Source organism: Calidris pugnax, unplaced genomic scaffold (genome assembly GCF_001431845.1).
Source record: "Calidris pugnax isolate Ruff unplaced genomic scaffold, ASM143184v1 scaffold317, whole genome shotgun sequence".
Lineage (NCBI taxonomy): Eukaryota > Metazoa > Chordata > Aves > Charadriiformes > Scolopacidae > Calidris > Calidris pugnax.
Genome location: NW_015091111.1, coordinates 2,224,717 through 2,241,172, shown reverse-complemented (window position 1 = coordinate 2,241,172; position 16,456 = coordinate 2,224,717). Strand labels below are relative to the sequence as shown.

The 16,456-nt window shown below is 43.5% G+C and overlaps 1 protein-coding gene across 5 annotated transcripts in view; it reads right to left on the bottom strand.

Annotated features, from left to right (window-relative positions):
• Positions 1-324: 324 nt before the first annotated feature.
• NRG1 (neuregulin 1) overlaps positions 325-16,456 on the bottom strand; it is a 312,373-nt gene continuing 296,241 nt past the window's right edge. For all 5 annotated transcript variants that reach the window (XM_014958107.1, XM_014958106.1, XM_014958103.1 and 2 more), the window contains one exon: positions 325-15,743. In XM_014958107.1, the coding sequence (XP_014813593.1) occupies positions 15,092-15,743 (652 nt within the window). In that variant the 3' untranslated portion in view covers positions 325-15,091. The remainder of the gene's footprint in view (positions 15,744-16,456) is intronic.

Here is a 16,456-nt window from a genome sequence, read left to right as displayed (position 1 = left end):
TTGACTTTGCCTGCTCCCTACCACAACTTTTTTAATGCATGAGTAGCACTGGATAGGATAGATCGGCATTAAAGCGAGATCAGAAATCTGATCAATTTTTGGCTTTCTCTTGTTGCCTACAGCAACACAGCCTGTGTAGATTTTCTGAGGGGCTGCACTTCAATGCACAAGTTGACAAAAAAAAAAAAATTAATTAACCTTCTTGACTTTTACCTTGCTTAGGCTATTTCCCAGTTCCACAACCGTCTTTTATTTCTCTTCCACTTGCATAGAAACCAAAATGTAACTCAGCACCATCAACTAAAAAAGAAACCAGACGATGCATTTCAACATGATTAAGTCCTTTATGTTTTTCTTTTCTAAGTACAGTTTCAAGTAACAAACTCAGAGGTACCTCCTTTTGCACATATGTCTTTAAGAGATGTTTTTAGTCAAAAAGTTATAACAGTTACGGAACAAGGACCTTTCATCTCCATTTGGTGCAGAGTAAGGTAGGGAGGCAATACAGTGCCAATGCTGTAGGGTAGCCTCCCCCAGCTTGTCAGCTTACATGGGTAAGATTGTTAATGGAGATAGAGTTTTTAGTAATTACAGCTATGCAAATAGTATGGACATAAATGCTGCTGGGCACCTTCTTGTGAGAAAGAACTGGTTCATACCTGGGTGGACACAGGTAATGTAGGCTCTTAACTGTGGAAGCAACAGAGATGGCCAAGGCGCAAGGTGTGCCACTGAAGAACTTGTCTACCGTGGTCCATCTTCACTGTTCACAATACCTGTCCCAGAAACACACAGGTCCTGTTCAGGTGGAGAACTTGTTTCCTTGTGGCTAGTATCAGAGGTCTCTCTGGCACTACGCACCCATTTGTTTTCCACCTATGAACAGCTGTAGTGAGATGATGGTCCATGAGAGACTAGATGAGCCTCTGGGCGGAGGCATGGCAGATCCTACAGACTGTGGCAATTGAAGAAGTGACAAAATTGGCAACGCCAAAATGCAACCTGGTAATTAGTGGCAATCCTTGCAAGAAGTCCACAGCACACCTCAGAGAAACCCAGTTTACCAACCCCTATGGTCCTGTGGAGCAGTGAGAAAATGTTACCTGATCTGCCGCTAACTCCTCTGCAGAAACAAAATTCTCAGCCCTCTGCAAGCAAAAAGCTGCATCAGCTGGATAAAACACGGCAAGACTGGAACAAAGTCTTTATAGGAAGATGCCCTGGCTACAGGTCTTAAGCTGTGATCTCGGAGAAGAAGAATTAGATGGGCAAAAGACCAAAAGGCAAAACTGCATCCCCATTTGGGTGGAAGAAACAGAGCTTTGTTTTCTAGCCGTTTGTCGTTTTGTTCTCTGAGGCCAGGGTAGAATTAAGACACATGGTAACCAGGACAAACATCAGGCTGAGGATTAGGCTCAGCATTTATGTGCTGTTTTGGAAGACGGGTGTGTTTCTACTCAGAAGTGTGGAAAAGTCACACCAGCAAGGATGCAAGAATGCTCTAATGAGCATAATTCAGACATCACACAGGCCTGCTAATTGGAACAGTGCCTGGGATTTGTTAGATGACCACCACATAAACATGCCCCAGCCAGTCAGTTAAGTCACTCTTCCTCCATTCGTAAAGTTAATGAGGAAAGGCTTCAGTTTCTGGAATCATATTCCTGTAAATTGCAGGAATACATTGTCATTTTGTTTCTGCCAGGGAGGGTCTCATCTTTCCAAGAGGCAAGCAGCCCTATCCCTGCTGTGCAGCAGGCTCCCATGCTGACTGAACGGCACTATTGGCTTCACATTTATTTGCTTCCAGTCCTGCCTACAGAGGGGCAACTTTTACTGGGCTGTTTCTAGCCACCGTGCACAGTTGTTTACAGTGGAGATACAAGTACTATCCGCTTCTTCAACAACAGCTTGCGACGTTATGGTGTTATTCAACAGTCCCATTGGTTTTCTTCTTCCTCTTAGTACTTGATCTTGCTGACCAGGATGGTGTTCCTGTTAACTTAGGAGACACAAGAAAGATGACAGCTGCACACAGGCTGTCCAGAATAGGCTTTCCGTGAGCTGAACAAAGACGTCGCTTGTTGCACTCTGGCTGGAGCATGTAGGTTTGAGGGGAATTGGGACCATGCGTGGACTCAAAGCAGAGCTGCAACTCCCAGCTATTCAGTCCAAAGGCCTGTGGTGCTGCCCCTAACAGTGGTGGGGCATTCCAAAGTGTTATATCTATGCTGAATTCTTACTCCCTCTCATACGCAAGAAATTTGTCCCACTCCTTCCCAGTTATGCCCTCTGAACTATTCCTGCCTTCCTTCCCCAAAGGTGCTAAATACTCACTGCTGGTCAACTTCTTGCCCTCTTCCACAGGAAGATGTCCAAGCAGACTTCCAAAGCAGTTTATAGAAAATGGGAGCAGCAGAGGGATGCTCTTTGCTTCCTGTCTTTGAAGCTGGTCATGGCCTATAACACATGCAACCTAAAGTCATCTCCTGAGCACCAGTCATCACAGAACAGGACCAAACCATATTCCAGAGCATTATAAACAGCTTTGTTGTGTTTCAGTTGCCAGCAATGGCCTTGGGACATTTTTCTCTCCTTTTCTATTAACAGTACCAGGCTCAGATGTGTTTTTGTCTCAAGGTCCTTCCAAGAACTGGGACATTGCATGGGATTGGTATTTTGTACTCCAAAGATACATGATTTGCAGCTGAAACTTCCTGCAAATTAGCTGAGAGACAACCCAAAAGTATGTTAGTGGTAACAAACTTCAGCTATAAAAAGGTTACTACTATACAGTACTGTGGAATTATCACTGTCACTTGCATTAATAGCAGCTATCCTATTTTAATCTTAGTCATTGCAGTAGTGATTGCTATTAGCAAAGCAGTTATTCATGCCATTTCCAAGCCTTTGCAGCTTTGTGAATGAAGGCAGGAACATTTGTTATCTTTTGAGAAGCTGCAGAGTGCTTATGCACATAACCAAACCATGGTGATATTGAGGCTAATCAGCACATGCAAATGAGGGCTACAATCCTTGTAGAAGGTTTTCTCCTCAGGGCAAGTCATTACTCTTCAAAGAGAAAGAAAAGCAGCAAAGTTCCTCCTGGGAAGGGTAGAGGTGAAGACTCTGTGCATTTAACCCAGTTATCTTCATTTCTATGTTAAAAGCGAGCAACTTTTTCTGTGGGGAGGCACGAAAGCATTAATGATTCATAAGCAGGATTCTCTTTGCCCAACTACTTTAGAGCTTTTGCACTTCCCCAAACCCTTTCTACAGAATCTAACCGTATGCATTTCTCCTGCTTAAAGCAATAGTGGAAAAGGCTGTTCTAGGGAGGCAGGATTCAGCATACATGACGTGGGTCATTTTGTACTTGGACTGCATGAAACAAATATACCAGGGAGAGGGATTTCACTGAATTTCACTGAATTTTTTAGAGTTGGAAGGGACCATAGAGATCATCTAGTCCAACTCCCCTGCCAAAGCAGGACCACCCAGAGCTTGTCAGAGCAAGGACTGCATCCAGGCAGGTCTTGAAAATCTCCAAAGAAGGGGACTCCACAACCTCCCTGGGCAACCTGTTGCAGGGCTCTGTCACCCTCACTGTGAAAAAGTTCTTCCTTTGGATGGTGGGTAATTTACTAGTTTGAGTACAAGAATGGGAGTTAGGACCACCCATGTTTAGCCATATAGATAAATCAGCAATTCCTGGAAATGTTAACTGTTGAACACCTTCCCATTGTTCACATAGGCATAGCCAAGCTGCTGGAACAGTGTTAACTACCACAACAGAGAGCTTGACCTGCACTTCAAAATCTTTATAGCAGCCTAGCTAAGTAGCCATGTGGCCAGCGCATGCCACACTCACTGCTGTTACTGCTACTTTGCTGTCAGCAGCAAATGGGATAGCCTCTGCCCATAGAGGAATTCCAGCTTGGAAGGTCTTGGGGACTCTCACAGAGAGAGCAGACCTTTTAGAGTTACTAAGTGAGTCCCTTGGCAGAGTTTACATTTGGATGAGTGCAGTTATGTGGCTCAGACAAAATAAACCCCTTGTATGGGCAGTGGATAACATCCTGCAAGTATTTGACACATAGGTACAGTATTTATTTACAGGTAGATGGAATAGCTGGTTACACAACTACAGTCATTGGACACTCATGTTACTTGGATGTACAAGGATGGTCATGACCTTGTTGTCTCAACCTCAGCCACCAAGTAATAGCACTGTTTAAACTAGCCCATATTCTAAAGAGACTGCAGGGTATTTGCTGCCAGGAGCAAGCTGAGGCTCCGTATTGGTAGTGGGTGAGAGCATCTGCTGTCAAAGTGCTGTCTGTGCCCCCAGGCTTTGAAGGACTTTAACCCAGCCTGCAGATTGAAACTTTCTATTGCACTTAATCTTCTCAGCTCCCACCCACCATCTCTCCAAAAAAATCAGGGAAAACATTTGCTTTTTGGTGCAAGAGATTGTTGAGCTTCTAAGTCACTGGATGCTTCTTTTCTGAAGTAATTCTAACTGCCATAGCTGTCATAGCAGAGTATTGACACAGTGTCTGGTTTCAGGCCAACATTCAGGAAGTCAAGCTGTGCATTTGTTTACTCCTCCTTGGGGCTGGAAGGAGCACTGCTGAGATCCTGGGTCTCCTCACTGGCTTCAGGAAGAACGCCCTGGATAGGTGTCTTCAAGCCAAGGGCTTCCTGGCCAGAGTGGGAGCACTTAACACCCTTGAAAGCAAGTTGCAGCCAAGAATGGCTGACCTTTGAAACCTCCACAAATGCCTAGGGCATGACGCACTGCAATGCACTCAGATGGCTGCCTTATTAGAGCAATGCTCTGAATACTTTTGGAGCTCCCAGGTCAGCCAGGTCTCTGGGTGCCACTCCTTAACTGTAAAGGCTCTTCAGCCTCTGCTCTGAAGTTCATCGTATTCCTCAGGCAGTACGGCACGTTTCCCATCACCTCAGTTTGTGATGAATAATGCCATGCTTGCTAAGTGTCACAAAGCTTGATGGGCTTGGTGGTAAAGCTGTTTATCTTTTTACTCCTGAGACAGAACCACACAACATCCCCTTTGTTCTGCTGCCCCTAAAAAGCTCTTTCCATTTCTTTAAATCCAAAAGATGTGGTGCATGCATGTGGGAAGGTGGTGGAGACAAACTCAGCCCTTTTAGATCTTCAAACAAAAATATTTCCAAAGAACATCCTGGAACTACGTGCTGACATTGATGATGTGATCCTGGTGAAATACCAAAGAAGGAGCAGCAAGCATGCTGTTCTCCTTCAGCTGAGAATATATTGCAGTCATCTATCATCAAAGCTGAGAGCTGTTCTGCTGCTGAGCCACTAGAGCATTTGTCAGTCAAATGAAATTAGAATCATGGAATCAGAATAGTTTGGAAGGGACCTTTAAGGGCCATATAGTCCAACCTCCTCTGTAATGAGCAGAGACATCTTCAACTACATCTGATTCCTCAGAGCCTTGTCCAACCTGACCTTGAAAGTTTCCAGGGATGGCACATCTACCACCTCTCTGGGCATCCTGTTCCAATGTTTCACCACCCTCATTGTAAAAAACCCTCCTCCTTATGTCTAGTCTAAATCTACCCTCTATTAGTTTAAAGCCATTGCCTCCCATGCTATTGCAACAGGTTTTGCTAAAAAGTTTGTCCTCATCTTTCCAGTAGGCCCCCTTTAATTACTGGAAGGCTGCTATAAGGTCTCCCCGGAGTCTTAGGTTCCCCAAGCTGAATAACCTTAACTCTCTCAGCCTGTCCTTACAGCCGAGGGGCTCCAGCTCTCTGATTATTTTTGTGACCCTCCTCTGGACCTGCTCCAACTGGTCCATATCTTTCCTGTCCTGAGTACGCTAGAGCTGGACACAGTACTCCAGGTGGGGTCTCATGAGAGTGGACTAGTGGGACAGGATCACCTCCCTCGACCTGCTGGCCACGCTTCTTTTGATGCAGCCCAGGATACAGTTGGATTTCTGGGCAGCAAAAGTTGTAGGACAGCAAGTGAAGGTTAGTAAAAATATAATTTTAAAATAAAAATTTTAACTCATTATGAGAGGCACAGAAATATTCAGATAGGCTCTCGACTGTATCGGAAAGCCAAGTAAAGGAAAGAGCAGAGGGTAGAATTACTGCAAAGACAATCCTGTTAACTGGACTTCAGGTTACCTGGACTTCAGTAATCACAATTTCCTCTTTGGATTTGGTAAAGTTGTTGGTAACAGACCATGTAAGTCCTGTTTGAAGGAAGTTGGCACTTAGAAATGGAAGTAATAGGGACTACAGTATTAGAGTTTTTTTCTGTTATTTCATTGATATGACCCAGAGTGTGAGATTTAGTACCATGATAACTGAACTGCTGATTATAAAACAGACACAAGATAGCTGTGGTCTGCCAGTTCTTATTTGGAATTTTATTACTTTGAGCTTTATTTCATAATCATTAGCCATCAGATAAATATTGCATGTCTTAGTTGAATATGGTAAGATGGTGTGTGCAGATGCTAAGATGTCAGAACTACAGGGTTGGGGTTTTTTTTTAGATGATTAAAATGGTTCATATATCACTAGAATGGTATTATTTTGTTTTCTAGAGCTTTTACTAGGGGATTACTTTAAAACTGGATGTTGAATTGCAGCTTCCTGAATTCATACTGTGGCCTTTATTCCCTATAGTTTTGGATTACTGCTTCTACAGCCCCCTTTTCCAGGAATTATGCTGTAGGTGCAGGTATCTGAGTCTCCTCATATACATTCAGCAGATTACTGTCTGTTTCTGTGGAGGACCTGACTTACCTCACCCTCAGCTTTGAGCCTTTAGGGTGCAAAGGCGGAGCAAAAGATGGGAGCATCCCAAGAGCCAGATCTCAGGACGAGAATTGGTCTTTGGAAATTCTGTCTCTTTGCCACATATAGAGGGCCCAGGAACTATCACTTGGCATCTTCAGTGACCCTCTTTCTGTTTGGGATGAATCCATTGTGTTTAGGGTTATTTCAATGAAATGAGAGACACACTGCCATTTTTGACCCTAGTCATCCTTGACCCTAGTCTGAGTCCCCTCAGTCCTCCACCTTGCTAGTCCTTTCTCAGTTGTGGCTCCATGAAGGCAACTCTGCAAGCTGTGATTCAGCCTGTCCAATTGGGGAAGCAAAAGACATTCCCTTTCCATCTCTTCACAGCTGTACATGTCAAATACCACCCTCATTTTTTCCTCTCTGTTGTGCAAAGGTGTTTCCTCTTGGATGTAGGCAATTTTGCAGCTGCTGCATGGCCTTGTTGAGCCATTTTTCCTTTCCTGTCACTGAGCATGCACTGAATATCAGAAAATCATTACAGCAAACTGGCTGCCTGTATGTGTGTGTACATGTAGCAAACACACAACCCAATTGTCTGCAGTAATGTGCAGGGTAAGTTAAAATACCTCCCACACAATATTTGGCTTCTGAAGCTTGGTTCCAAATTGACCATTACCAGACTAATGATTTAATCAGTTAACAATCACTGTATCCCTACCAACTGCTGAGCATGTAACCTTGCAATGACTCCCTCACCACCTCTTCTGTTGCTGTCATCAGAAGAGCTAGCCTTACTTAGTGTGGTGTCTATGCACTGCTACCATGATTCCTCTAACTTCCTGGGGCATCGCATCAAGTGCAGGTGAATCTGCTGTCCCCAAGGGGAAGAAACAAAATGGAAAGCTCAGCAGCTGCCATTCATGTTAGACATTCAGCTTCCAACTAAAGTTGGCGCTAACTTACCTCCTGGACCTTTCTACCTCTTAGAAAGTGAGGTCTAGCTTTCAAGGGGAATTCATTCTGTTCATACTGTTGCCTTTGTTTCAGGCTCAGACAATCTGTGCCATGCTTAGAAAGTGCAGAGCTCTAAATAACCTCTTGCGGAGAGAGCCATACTGTCCTCAACTCGACATGGATATTGCAGCCTTCCTAGATGTGCATGGGTCTGATCATGTTCCATCTCTTCCATGCTGGGAGATGTGGAACTTTCTTTAAGTCCTTGTCTTGATGGGTGGAAATGAGGGCATCAGGAACATACCACTGATTTGTGACATCTGCCCTGCCACACTTAGCCTGGAGATACACGGAATTATTCTGCAACCAGTGGAACTTTTCTAATAAGGGCTACTTTGTAATGACTCCAGCAAAAGGTCATAGTATCAGGTAGAAGGAACAGTCTGGGATGAAAAATCCCCAAGGCTCTGTGTGTTTTTTCTGAGTGCTAAAATGAGATTTAGCCCTGAAGGGTTCCCACTGCTGTTATTAAGGGTCTGTTATTAATAAAGAAGAATTGTCAGGCTCATACTCTGAGCTAAATTGATGTTCCTTTGCTTGGGCTATACAGGTTAATCATCAGCAAGTAGCAGTAACATCTTGAGGCCTTCGATATAGTTTTTTTCCCATCAGCTGTAGCAGAGACAAAGAGAACTAACTTGGGGAATGCGTCATGCAAATCATACGCTCATAACTGGGTGGAGTTGGCATGCTAAGAGCATACCCAGCTGTGGATTGCAGAAAAGAGGAGAAGGTTTGCTTGTTTTTTCTGTAGTGTTCCCTGAGGCCATCTGCTTCCCAACCTTGTGGAGAAGTGTAGAGGCAGAAGCTTGGCAGAGAGAGACAATGGGCTAAAGACAGCATGGAATGAAAAACAATGTTTTTGCAAGGACAGCCACAAGGATGCGTTCCCTAAAGTACTCAGGTCTGTGTCAAATGTGAGATGAGGTCCTGTTGACTCTGAGTGATTCTTATGGTCCCTAATTGCTTCAGAAATCCCCTATCTTCCTCTCCCACCCAAGGCGGCCAAAGGGGATGCTTGCGGAGGAGACTGGCCTCTCAGAGCATTCCATTTCCATTTCAACAGCCTGCAGTGGAAGATACAAGCAGTATCCTTCTTTCCTCAGTAGTAGTACTGTGCAATGGTAGGCTGGCTTGGGCTTGCTCTGAGGTGACAGGACCCTACCCAACTAAGATAGGTGAGGCCAATAGCCTGAGCACCCAGAATCTGGGCTACAAGACCCCTCTACATGCAACGGCAAGACAGGGAAGTTGTCAGAGGGAAACTGAACCTGTTCTGACTGGTCCCCCAGGTTTTCACTCTCTGTGTTGAGAATGGAGGATAGGTGGTGACAGAAAACCCACATCCATCCCTCCTTCCTTTTCTTCCTTCCTCCATCCCTCCATACTTCTTCCATTCCTCCATCCCTTCATTCGTGCATCCCTCAATTCCTCCATCCCTCCTCAGTTTGGCAACTCATTCAGTAGGAATCTGACCTACGTGTTTCTACCAGGTCTGGGAACAAATGGATGTGAAACACATCCAAGATGTCTTTGCTACATTCCTCCCTCCTTTCTTCACTCCTGGCTTTCCTCCTCTGACTTCATGCTTGTCAATAGCAAATGAGTTTATATACTAATATCACGTAAGGACAGCCAGATCAGATATCTGCCCAGCCCTCTCTCCAATAGTGGCAGATAAATGGAGAAGCATAAGAGAAGGGCAAGGATACACAATATTTCCACTTTATATAACTCCACATGTTTTCAGTTCAGATATTTCCCACATCTGATGTGATGTCAATAGATTTAGTAATTCTCATTGGATTACTGTCTAAAATCTGGATCCCCCTTGAACCTATGGAAACTTCTACAGTTCACGACCTCTTGCAGCAAGGAGTTCTCCAAGTTCCCTACACCTCACATGAAGAGCCACATATTTCTGAATATGGTGCCCAGTAGTTTTGATTCTTAACTCAGGTTCTTATATTGGAGGAGGTTAGCAGCCAGTCCTTCCCTACCCTCTACAAGATAATTATGTTTCCATAGACCGTTGTGATACCTCTCCTCAACTGTCTTTTCTTCCAGACTAATGAGCCTACTCAGTGCCCTCCAGACTTCACCAGCTCCAGATATTTGCTTACCATGTTGCCTTACAAACCTTCCACCATACTACTATTTCTAGTCTGTGACAAGAAGATCAGAAGACCACTCATTGTGTTTAAGATCTGCACAAATCATGAATTTATACAGTGGCATAGCAATGTCATCTAATAAATCCTAGTATCTGATTTGCTTTATTGATTGTTACTGAGCAGTGAGGTGACATTTCTGTAGAGCAGGCTCTCACAGCCCCAAGACTGTGTCATTTCTGCTCCCCACCATCCCTCATCAACCTTGAGTAGTAATGGTCAGGGTAAAGCTAATAATTCTAATTTAAGAAACTAAAAATGTTGTAACTAGGAACAAGAGAGTCTGCCAGACACCTCCATAGGGATGAGTCAGAAACTCAGGGAACAGTGGCCCACAAAGACAGAACAAGACCTTTACAACACTCTTTGGATCCAGAAAGATGGTGGCTACTGACCTGACACAGTCTGCTGAGCAGCTGGGCCAGTACAACACATAAACAATTTAATCCAGCACCTCTTTTACTGAAAATGAATAACAAAACCTTAATAAATCAACAATTACTTATTGCTGTATTTGGGATAATAAATTCTTTAGTTTATCAGTAGCTTGTGGCTTCCATAGCATGTTCTTTGAACAGTTTGCCTTTCAGTTACATCCCCTTTCTCTCCTGAACAATAAATTAGCATTCATTTTTCTTTTAAAGGAAAAGAGGGGAAAAAGAGGATATATTACAATTTTTTTCAAAGCAAAAAGAAAAATGCAACATATTTTTGACATATATCTTAAAATAATATGAGGATAACTTTCTCCGCGTGTTAGATGCCTATGCATAAATAATAAAGGATGTTATGTTATTTACAGTGTTACACAATAAACTAAGAGAGTTTCATTTAACACATAATCCATAAAGACAGTAAATGATGAAAACATCCAAGTATGTACAAGATGTATTTACAATAGAATAGAGAATTACAAATGATGATAATTGGCCATGTTCTTTGTCTGCCCTTCTCTGCAGCATTTCATAGGTGCTTTTTTTTGTTTCTTACTAGAAGTAAGTCCCAGCTGATGGTAAGTAGCCACACTGCAGGGCCAAGAAGTGTTCAACAGGCTGAGAAGTGTGCCCTTTGAGGGGATGCAAGTTTGCTATCCTGGATGCTCAGGAAACTGCTTGCAATGTGTTGAGAGAAGCAGGGAGATGCAGAGTTGTTGTTTTGGAGGACTGGAAAGAGAAGGAGCTTTTCTGTTTCCCTGATAAAGGCAGTGATTGATCTCTTAAAACTAGGGGTGTTGTGGTGGCTCAAGTGAGGAAGGGAATAGCTGGGCCAAGATGAGGGAGTAGGTTTCTCTCTGTTACATGAGAACCTCTGTGGAGGTGTAATGATTTACAGCTGAACAGGCAGGCTGTACCAGGTTGTGCACAACATATCCCAGCTATACACCCCTGAAGGAAGATTTTTATCCTGGAATAATTCCTGCATATAAACACATACACAGGGAAAACTCACAGCTCAAGTTAAATGACATGGAAAGAAACCAGGACAATCTGAACAAATCTGCCACCACTGGAATAATTCCCCATCCTTCAAAGTACATTCCTCCTTGCCATGCCTTTCCGCCAGAAGTTGGCAAGGGTTACACAGTGATGGCTCAAGGGTGTTGGGACTGCCTAGCTCAGATGTCTGGGTAATGAAGCGAATATCCCCAAGAGGGGAGCTGGCCTTTCCTGGAGGCACTTGCTGGCTCTGCTCCATGCTGCCGCAGTCTCCAGCCCCTTGGCCAGCAGGAGCTGGTTGCAGCCCGCCAGCAGAACCTGTGGCCATGTAGACTCACTGACTTTGGGGTGTGGACTTGACTGACATGGAGCACCCTCACAGTGTGCTAAAAGCAAGTCCAGAGGTGAGGGACTGCATCCTGCTCCCGCTTCTCTGAGTGCCAAGCCAGGGCAACTCCTGTAACTGGCTGTTGCATGAATTGTGCTGTAAGGCTGGGTTCTCCCCAGAGACCTAAGGGCTTAGGCAGCCTTATCCCCAATTGTATTTTCTTGTTCTTAGGTCCATGTGAAGTCCCCAGCCTAATTTCATGCTTATTCTATAACACACTACTATATGTACCAGGCAGAGGAGGAGCAAGGACCGCACACAACTTTGACTTTGAGGCACTGCAACAGAAGTGTGATGCTTTTCCCTAGACCTACACCAAATAACTCTTACGTGTACAGCTCCCAAGCATGCAATTGCTCCTTTGTCTTATACTGGCCCTTTAAAATAACAGTGTTAGTAGACAAATAATTTACTCCACTTCATAGCAAGTTTCCTTTCCATCCTGATTGATCTGTCTGGGCTACCACAGACACTTCAATGAGAGCTGGCCTTGTGGATGATCTATACTGGAGGAGAGATTACAGAAGACCCGTGTTATAATCATTCTGCCACTAAGATGGGTGATTTGGGGGCAAATCTCTTGTTCCTCTTCCATCCTTTTTCTGTCTTGTCTGTCCTGTAAGATCTTTGCAGTATCAGAGACCTTACTGAATGGACAGGTTTTCAAGTGCCTCTGGAAACTCAGCAGTGCAAAACCTTTAGAAACTGGTGGTCTGCATCAGGAAAGCCCACCTGGCCCTCTGTGCTACTGAGTTGCAGAGTTACTGGGGAGGTGGATGTTCTGCTGCATGAGATTGCAGATAAATAGGCATGACTAAAGGGATGAAAATGAGTGTGTGGTATTTAGAATTTGTAGAGAGCTTTTCTTTTGGTCTGCAAAGGCAAAGTGTGTTCAAGTACATGCCAGCTAGGGAAAAAATGGCAAAAGGGACTTAAGTCCAGACATAATGTATTTGACAAGCTTTGCCATCTCCCATAGACTTCTCAAATAAGCAGTGCTATTTCAGCCACCGTGTAACCCAAAGCTGTGCTAGTTTCCTAGCCTTTTGCTTCTACCACCAACATCCTAGTGTACAACTTGGTCATCATCTTTTTCCTGTACTAAGGTTTTTTCTCCTTTTCCTGCTGAATCTGTTGGTCAGGTAGATTTACCCATATTCTTAGTAATGTGATGTAGTTCATTTATACAGTGAGCAAGTCACTGATTTTCATCATCCTGATAAACAGCTTTATTTACTAGACTTTGCTTTCATGTCTCAAATCAATTGGACACCTTGTTCAGCAAAACTCTTAAGCGTATGCTTAACTTTATGCATGCGCTGGATGCATCAATGGGAGTCTAGCACATGCTGAAGATAACTTTTGCTGGGATTAGCATAAGCATATGCTTGAACAATTTACTGAGGAACTTCAGTTCTTCAGGTTTACATCTCACAAAATTTCCTTGACTTATTTCTCTTCATGTAACTGGGACCAGGATGTGGCCCAAAGGATGAGTGTAGTTTGGCTGAAATTCTTTTTCTCTTGAGATGGCTCTTATTTAGAGTTCAGTAATACCTATAGAACATATGTTCTCATTTTCAGAATCCCCGGAGTCTAGGAAAAACATTTGTTTTCCACATCAATCCTGAGTCTATGCTGTGCCAACTGAACACACAACAAAAATCAAAAGAGAAGAGGCAGAGTGACCCTGACTAAACTGATAGGAATTCAGTGCAAAAGAGGCCATTTGCTTCTGTCTGAATGGATGCAACCACTCCAGCACTGACAGCATCCTTGTTCATTACTAGTCAAAGACTTCAGGGCCATCACTTCAAGGCTATATAAACACTGATATCAAATAGCCATGCACACTATGGCTAACCCACACAGTGTGCTTGCTGTTATAAATGGGCTTTGCATCAGCCTTGCCTCTCTCAGCCCAAATAATGGAGTCAATAAAGGCAAGCAGAAATGAACTCCATACTTCTGCTATATCCTTCCTACTCGCCTATACTTTTTAACCAGTCAGCAAAGCAATTCTTCCCTGAAAGACATTTCTGTGTCCAAGAGTAATCCTTACTCCAACAGCAAGTCTAACAAGGTATTGCTAGAAGCTTGTCAGGGTTCTTTCTGAGAAGGAGAAGAAAGGGGAGAAAACTGAGAGGAAACAAAAGGATAAATCATCTATTAGAAATCAACATTAAAAAATAGAGGTGAAAACTGATTGCACTTTTATTAGTGGCATTTGTTTTCCAGCTAGATCTCTTCCTTGCTTGGTTACAGATATCCGTTATATTTGCCCCATTAACTTAAACTAACATAATTTTTTTTTTAATTTTTTCTTTTTTTCTTTTTTTTCCTTTTTTTTTTTTTTTTTAATTTTTAATTGAGTATTGGGTTCAAAGCCTCAGCTAACCTAAACCCATTTTCTAAGGGATAACTAGAACAATTAATATCTGGAAAATAATGAAATGGCAGCTCCTAGTGATTACAAGCTGACCTCTGAATAATAATATATTTGGTTTAAAATCACAGTATTACTTTCTTTCTATAAGTAACATTATTTAATGCAGGTTTGCTTTTTTTTGTTTCTTTTTTTTTTTTTTTTGTTATCCTGCTGTAATTAATAGTAGCATGCTGTTGGATCTACTATTATCCCAGTGCTCAAAGAAGCAAACCTTTTGGCTGGCAGAGAGCAGACAAAACTCATTTCATATACGGAAAGCAAATAAAACTCCTTACAGAAGAAAATATTTTTTTGTTGTTTTTTCAGCTTTTTTTTCCTCTTTTTTTTTTTTTTTTTTTTTCCTGTGTGTGTGTGTGTGTGTGTGTTTCTAGTGGGGTGAGTAGGGTGGGAGTGCCATTACAGGTCTTTTTGATCTGGGGAGTCTACAGCAAGCGACCAGAGGGACTTCTGCAATTCTTGCAAATCATACATCCAGTCATTATAATGCAGTGCACAAAAAAGCCAGGACAACTGAGGGCTAGAAGGTTTTGCAAAATACTATGGGACAGCAATCATTGTAACTGTACAAAACTTGCTCTCAACATAACATAACATAAAGGCACCATTGATATCTTTCCCCATTTTTGAAATACTGTAAAAAATTGCTACATATGGCACATAACACATTTGTACATACGTATATTTAATTTATAAAAGTTTTTTTTCCTCTCCTGTTTTCTATCAGCGGAATTGCTAAAATAAAATAAATTGTTTAATTTAAAGGTGGAATACTTCATTATATAAAATAAAGTTTTACATGTGAATCTATGTGTTTTATGTTTTATACAGCAATAGGGTCTTGGTTAGCTATCACACTGGACAACCTTGCTTGCAACTCTTCTGGTGTGGAGAAGCGATTTGCCGAGTTAGTCCTGTTTTCAGCCAGCCGGTAGGCAGCGGCTGGTTCCAGACTGGTCGCCATGGGGTTTGGTATGCTCAGGAACGGTGTATCCTCGCCTATTCTTTCATCTTCGGTTTCTGTCTCAGAGCTGCTACTCTCAGAGCTCGTGTCAGAGTCCACTTCTGCCCTGCTGGAAATGTGGCCGTTGGGCTTTGTTCTTTTGACCCTCCGGCTGTTGGTGAGTTTCTTTGGAGGTTCCTGTGCTGGTTCGTACTCCTGTGTGGTCTCATACTCCTCGTCCTCCACTATCCGCAGAGGACTTGGTGGCAGGCTGTTACTTTCGTGGGCGGCGTTGTGGTGGAAGGAGTTGAACTGCTGAAGGTGGCGGTCGTACTTTTCACGTAGCCGTGGTGGGGTCACCAGGAGCAGCGGTCGCTCCTCTTCTATGAAGGGACTCACCGCCACCGAAGGGACGGAGATGGTCAAGCTGGAAGCTGGTGGTGACATTTTGGAGGGGGGGGACTTGGGAGAAGTTGGAGTGTGGAAATCGACAGGTGACATGCGAGCTGGTGTGGTCATAGCTGAGACATACCTGAAGAAAAGAGATGGGGAAAGGTTGCGAGCACAGGAGTGGTGGTGACGTAAACACAGCTGCTTTCGTGGGCTGGGAGGGAAAAGGCAAGGATCCCTTAAGATCCCCAGCATCCTCCAGGGCTACCAGGGAAACTTTTCTGTTGCTATTAATTCTATAAAACTGCTGACATCTGGGACTCTGGGACGTTTGAGAGCAGGAGGAGCATGGCCCCCGGGTCCATTTGCCTCAGAAGAGCCATGGAGATGCTGTAAATTATTTGCCAGAATAACTTCCTGGAATTAATCCAGGAATGGGATTCAGAGACGGGTGAGATGCCAGAAAAAAAATGCGTTTGGAAGTATTTTCTCAAAAGGAAAATAGGTGCTGCACTTCTGGCAGGACTTGACCAGAACCGGGGGTGCTCACAAACAGACAGAAGGAGAGAGAGGAAGGGAAGCGAGGGACAGTCCTCTTGGGCTCCACCCTCTTCTGGAAACCAGACTGTCTCAGGCTAAGGAGGAAAGCAAAGTTTGGACAAAATCCAGAGCCACGTTCTGCTAATTCTAATCACTGTGGGTAGCCCAAAGAAGATTTGCAGCACCATCCCAGTAGCTTTGTGCTGCTCCACTCCTCAGGTGCTAGTTACCCTGGTTGGTAGGTCTATCTGCAAAGAAACATGGAGCATTATTTGTCCTTGTGTGGGAATGAATGCTGACAGAGAGGACTGTCTG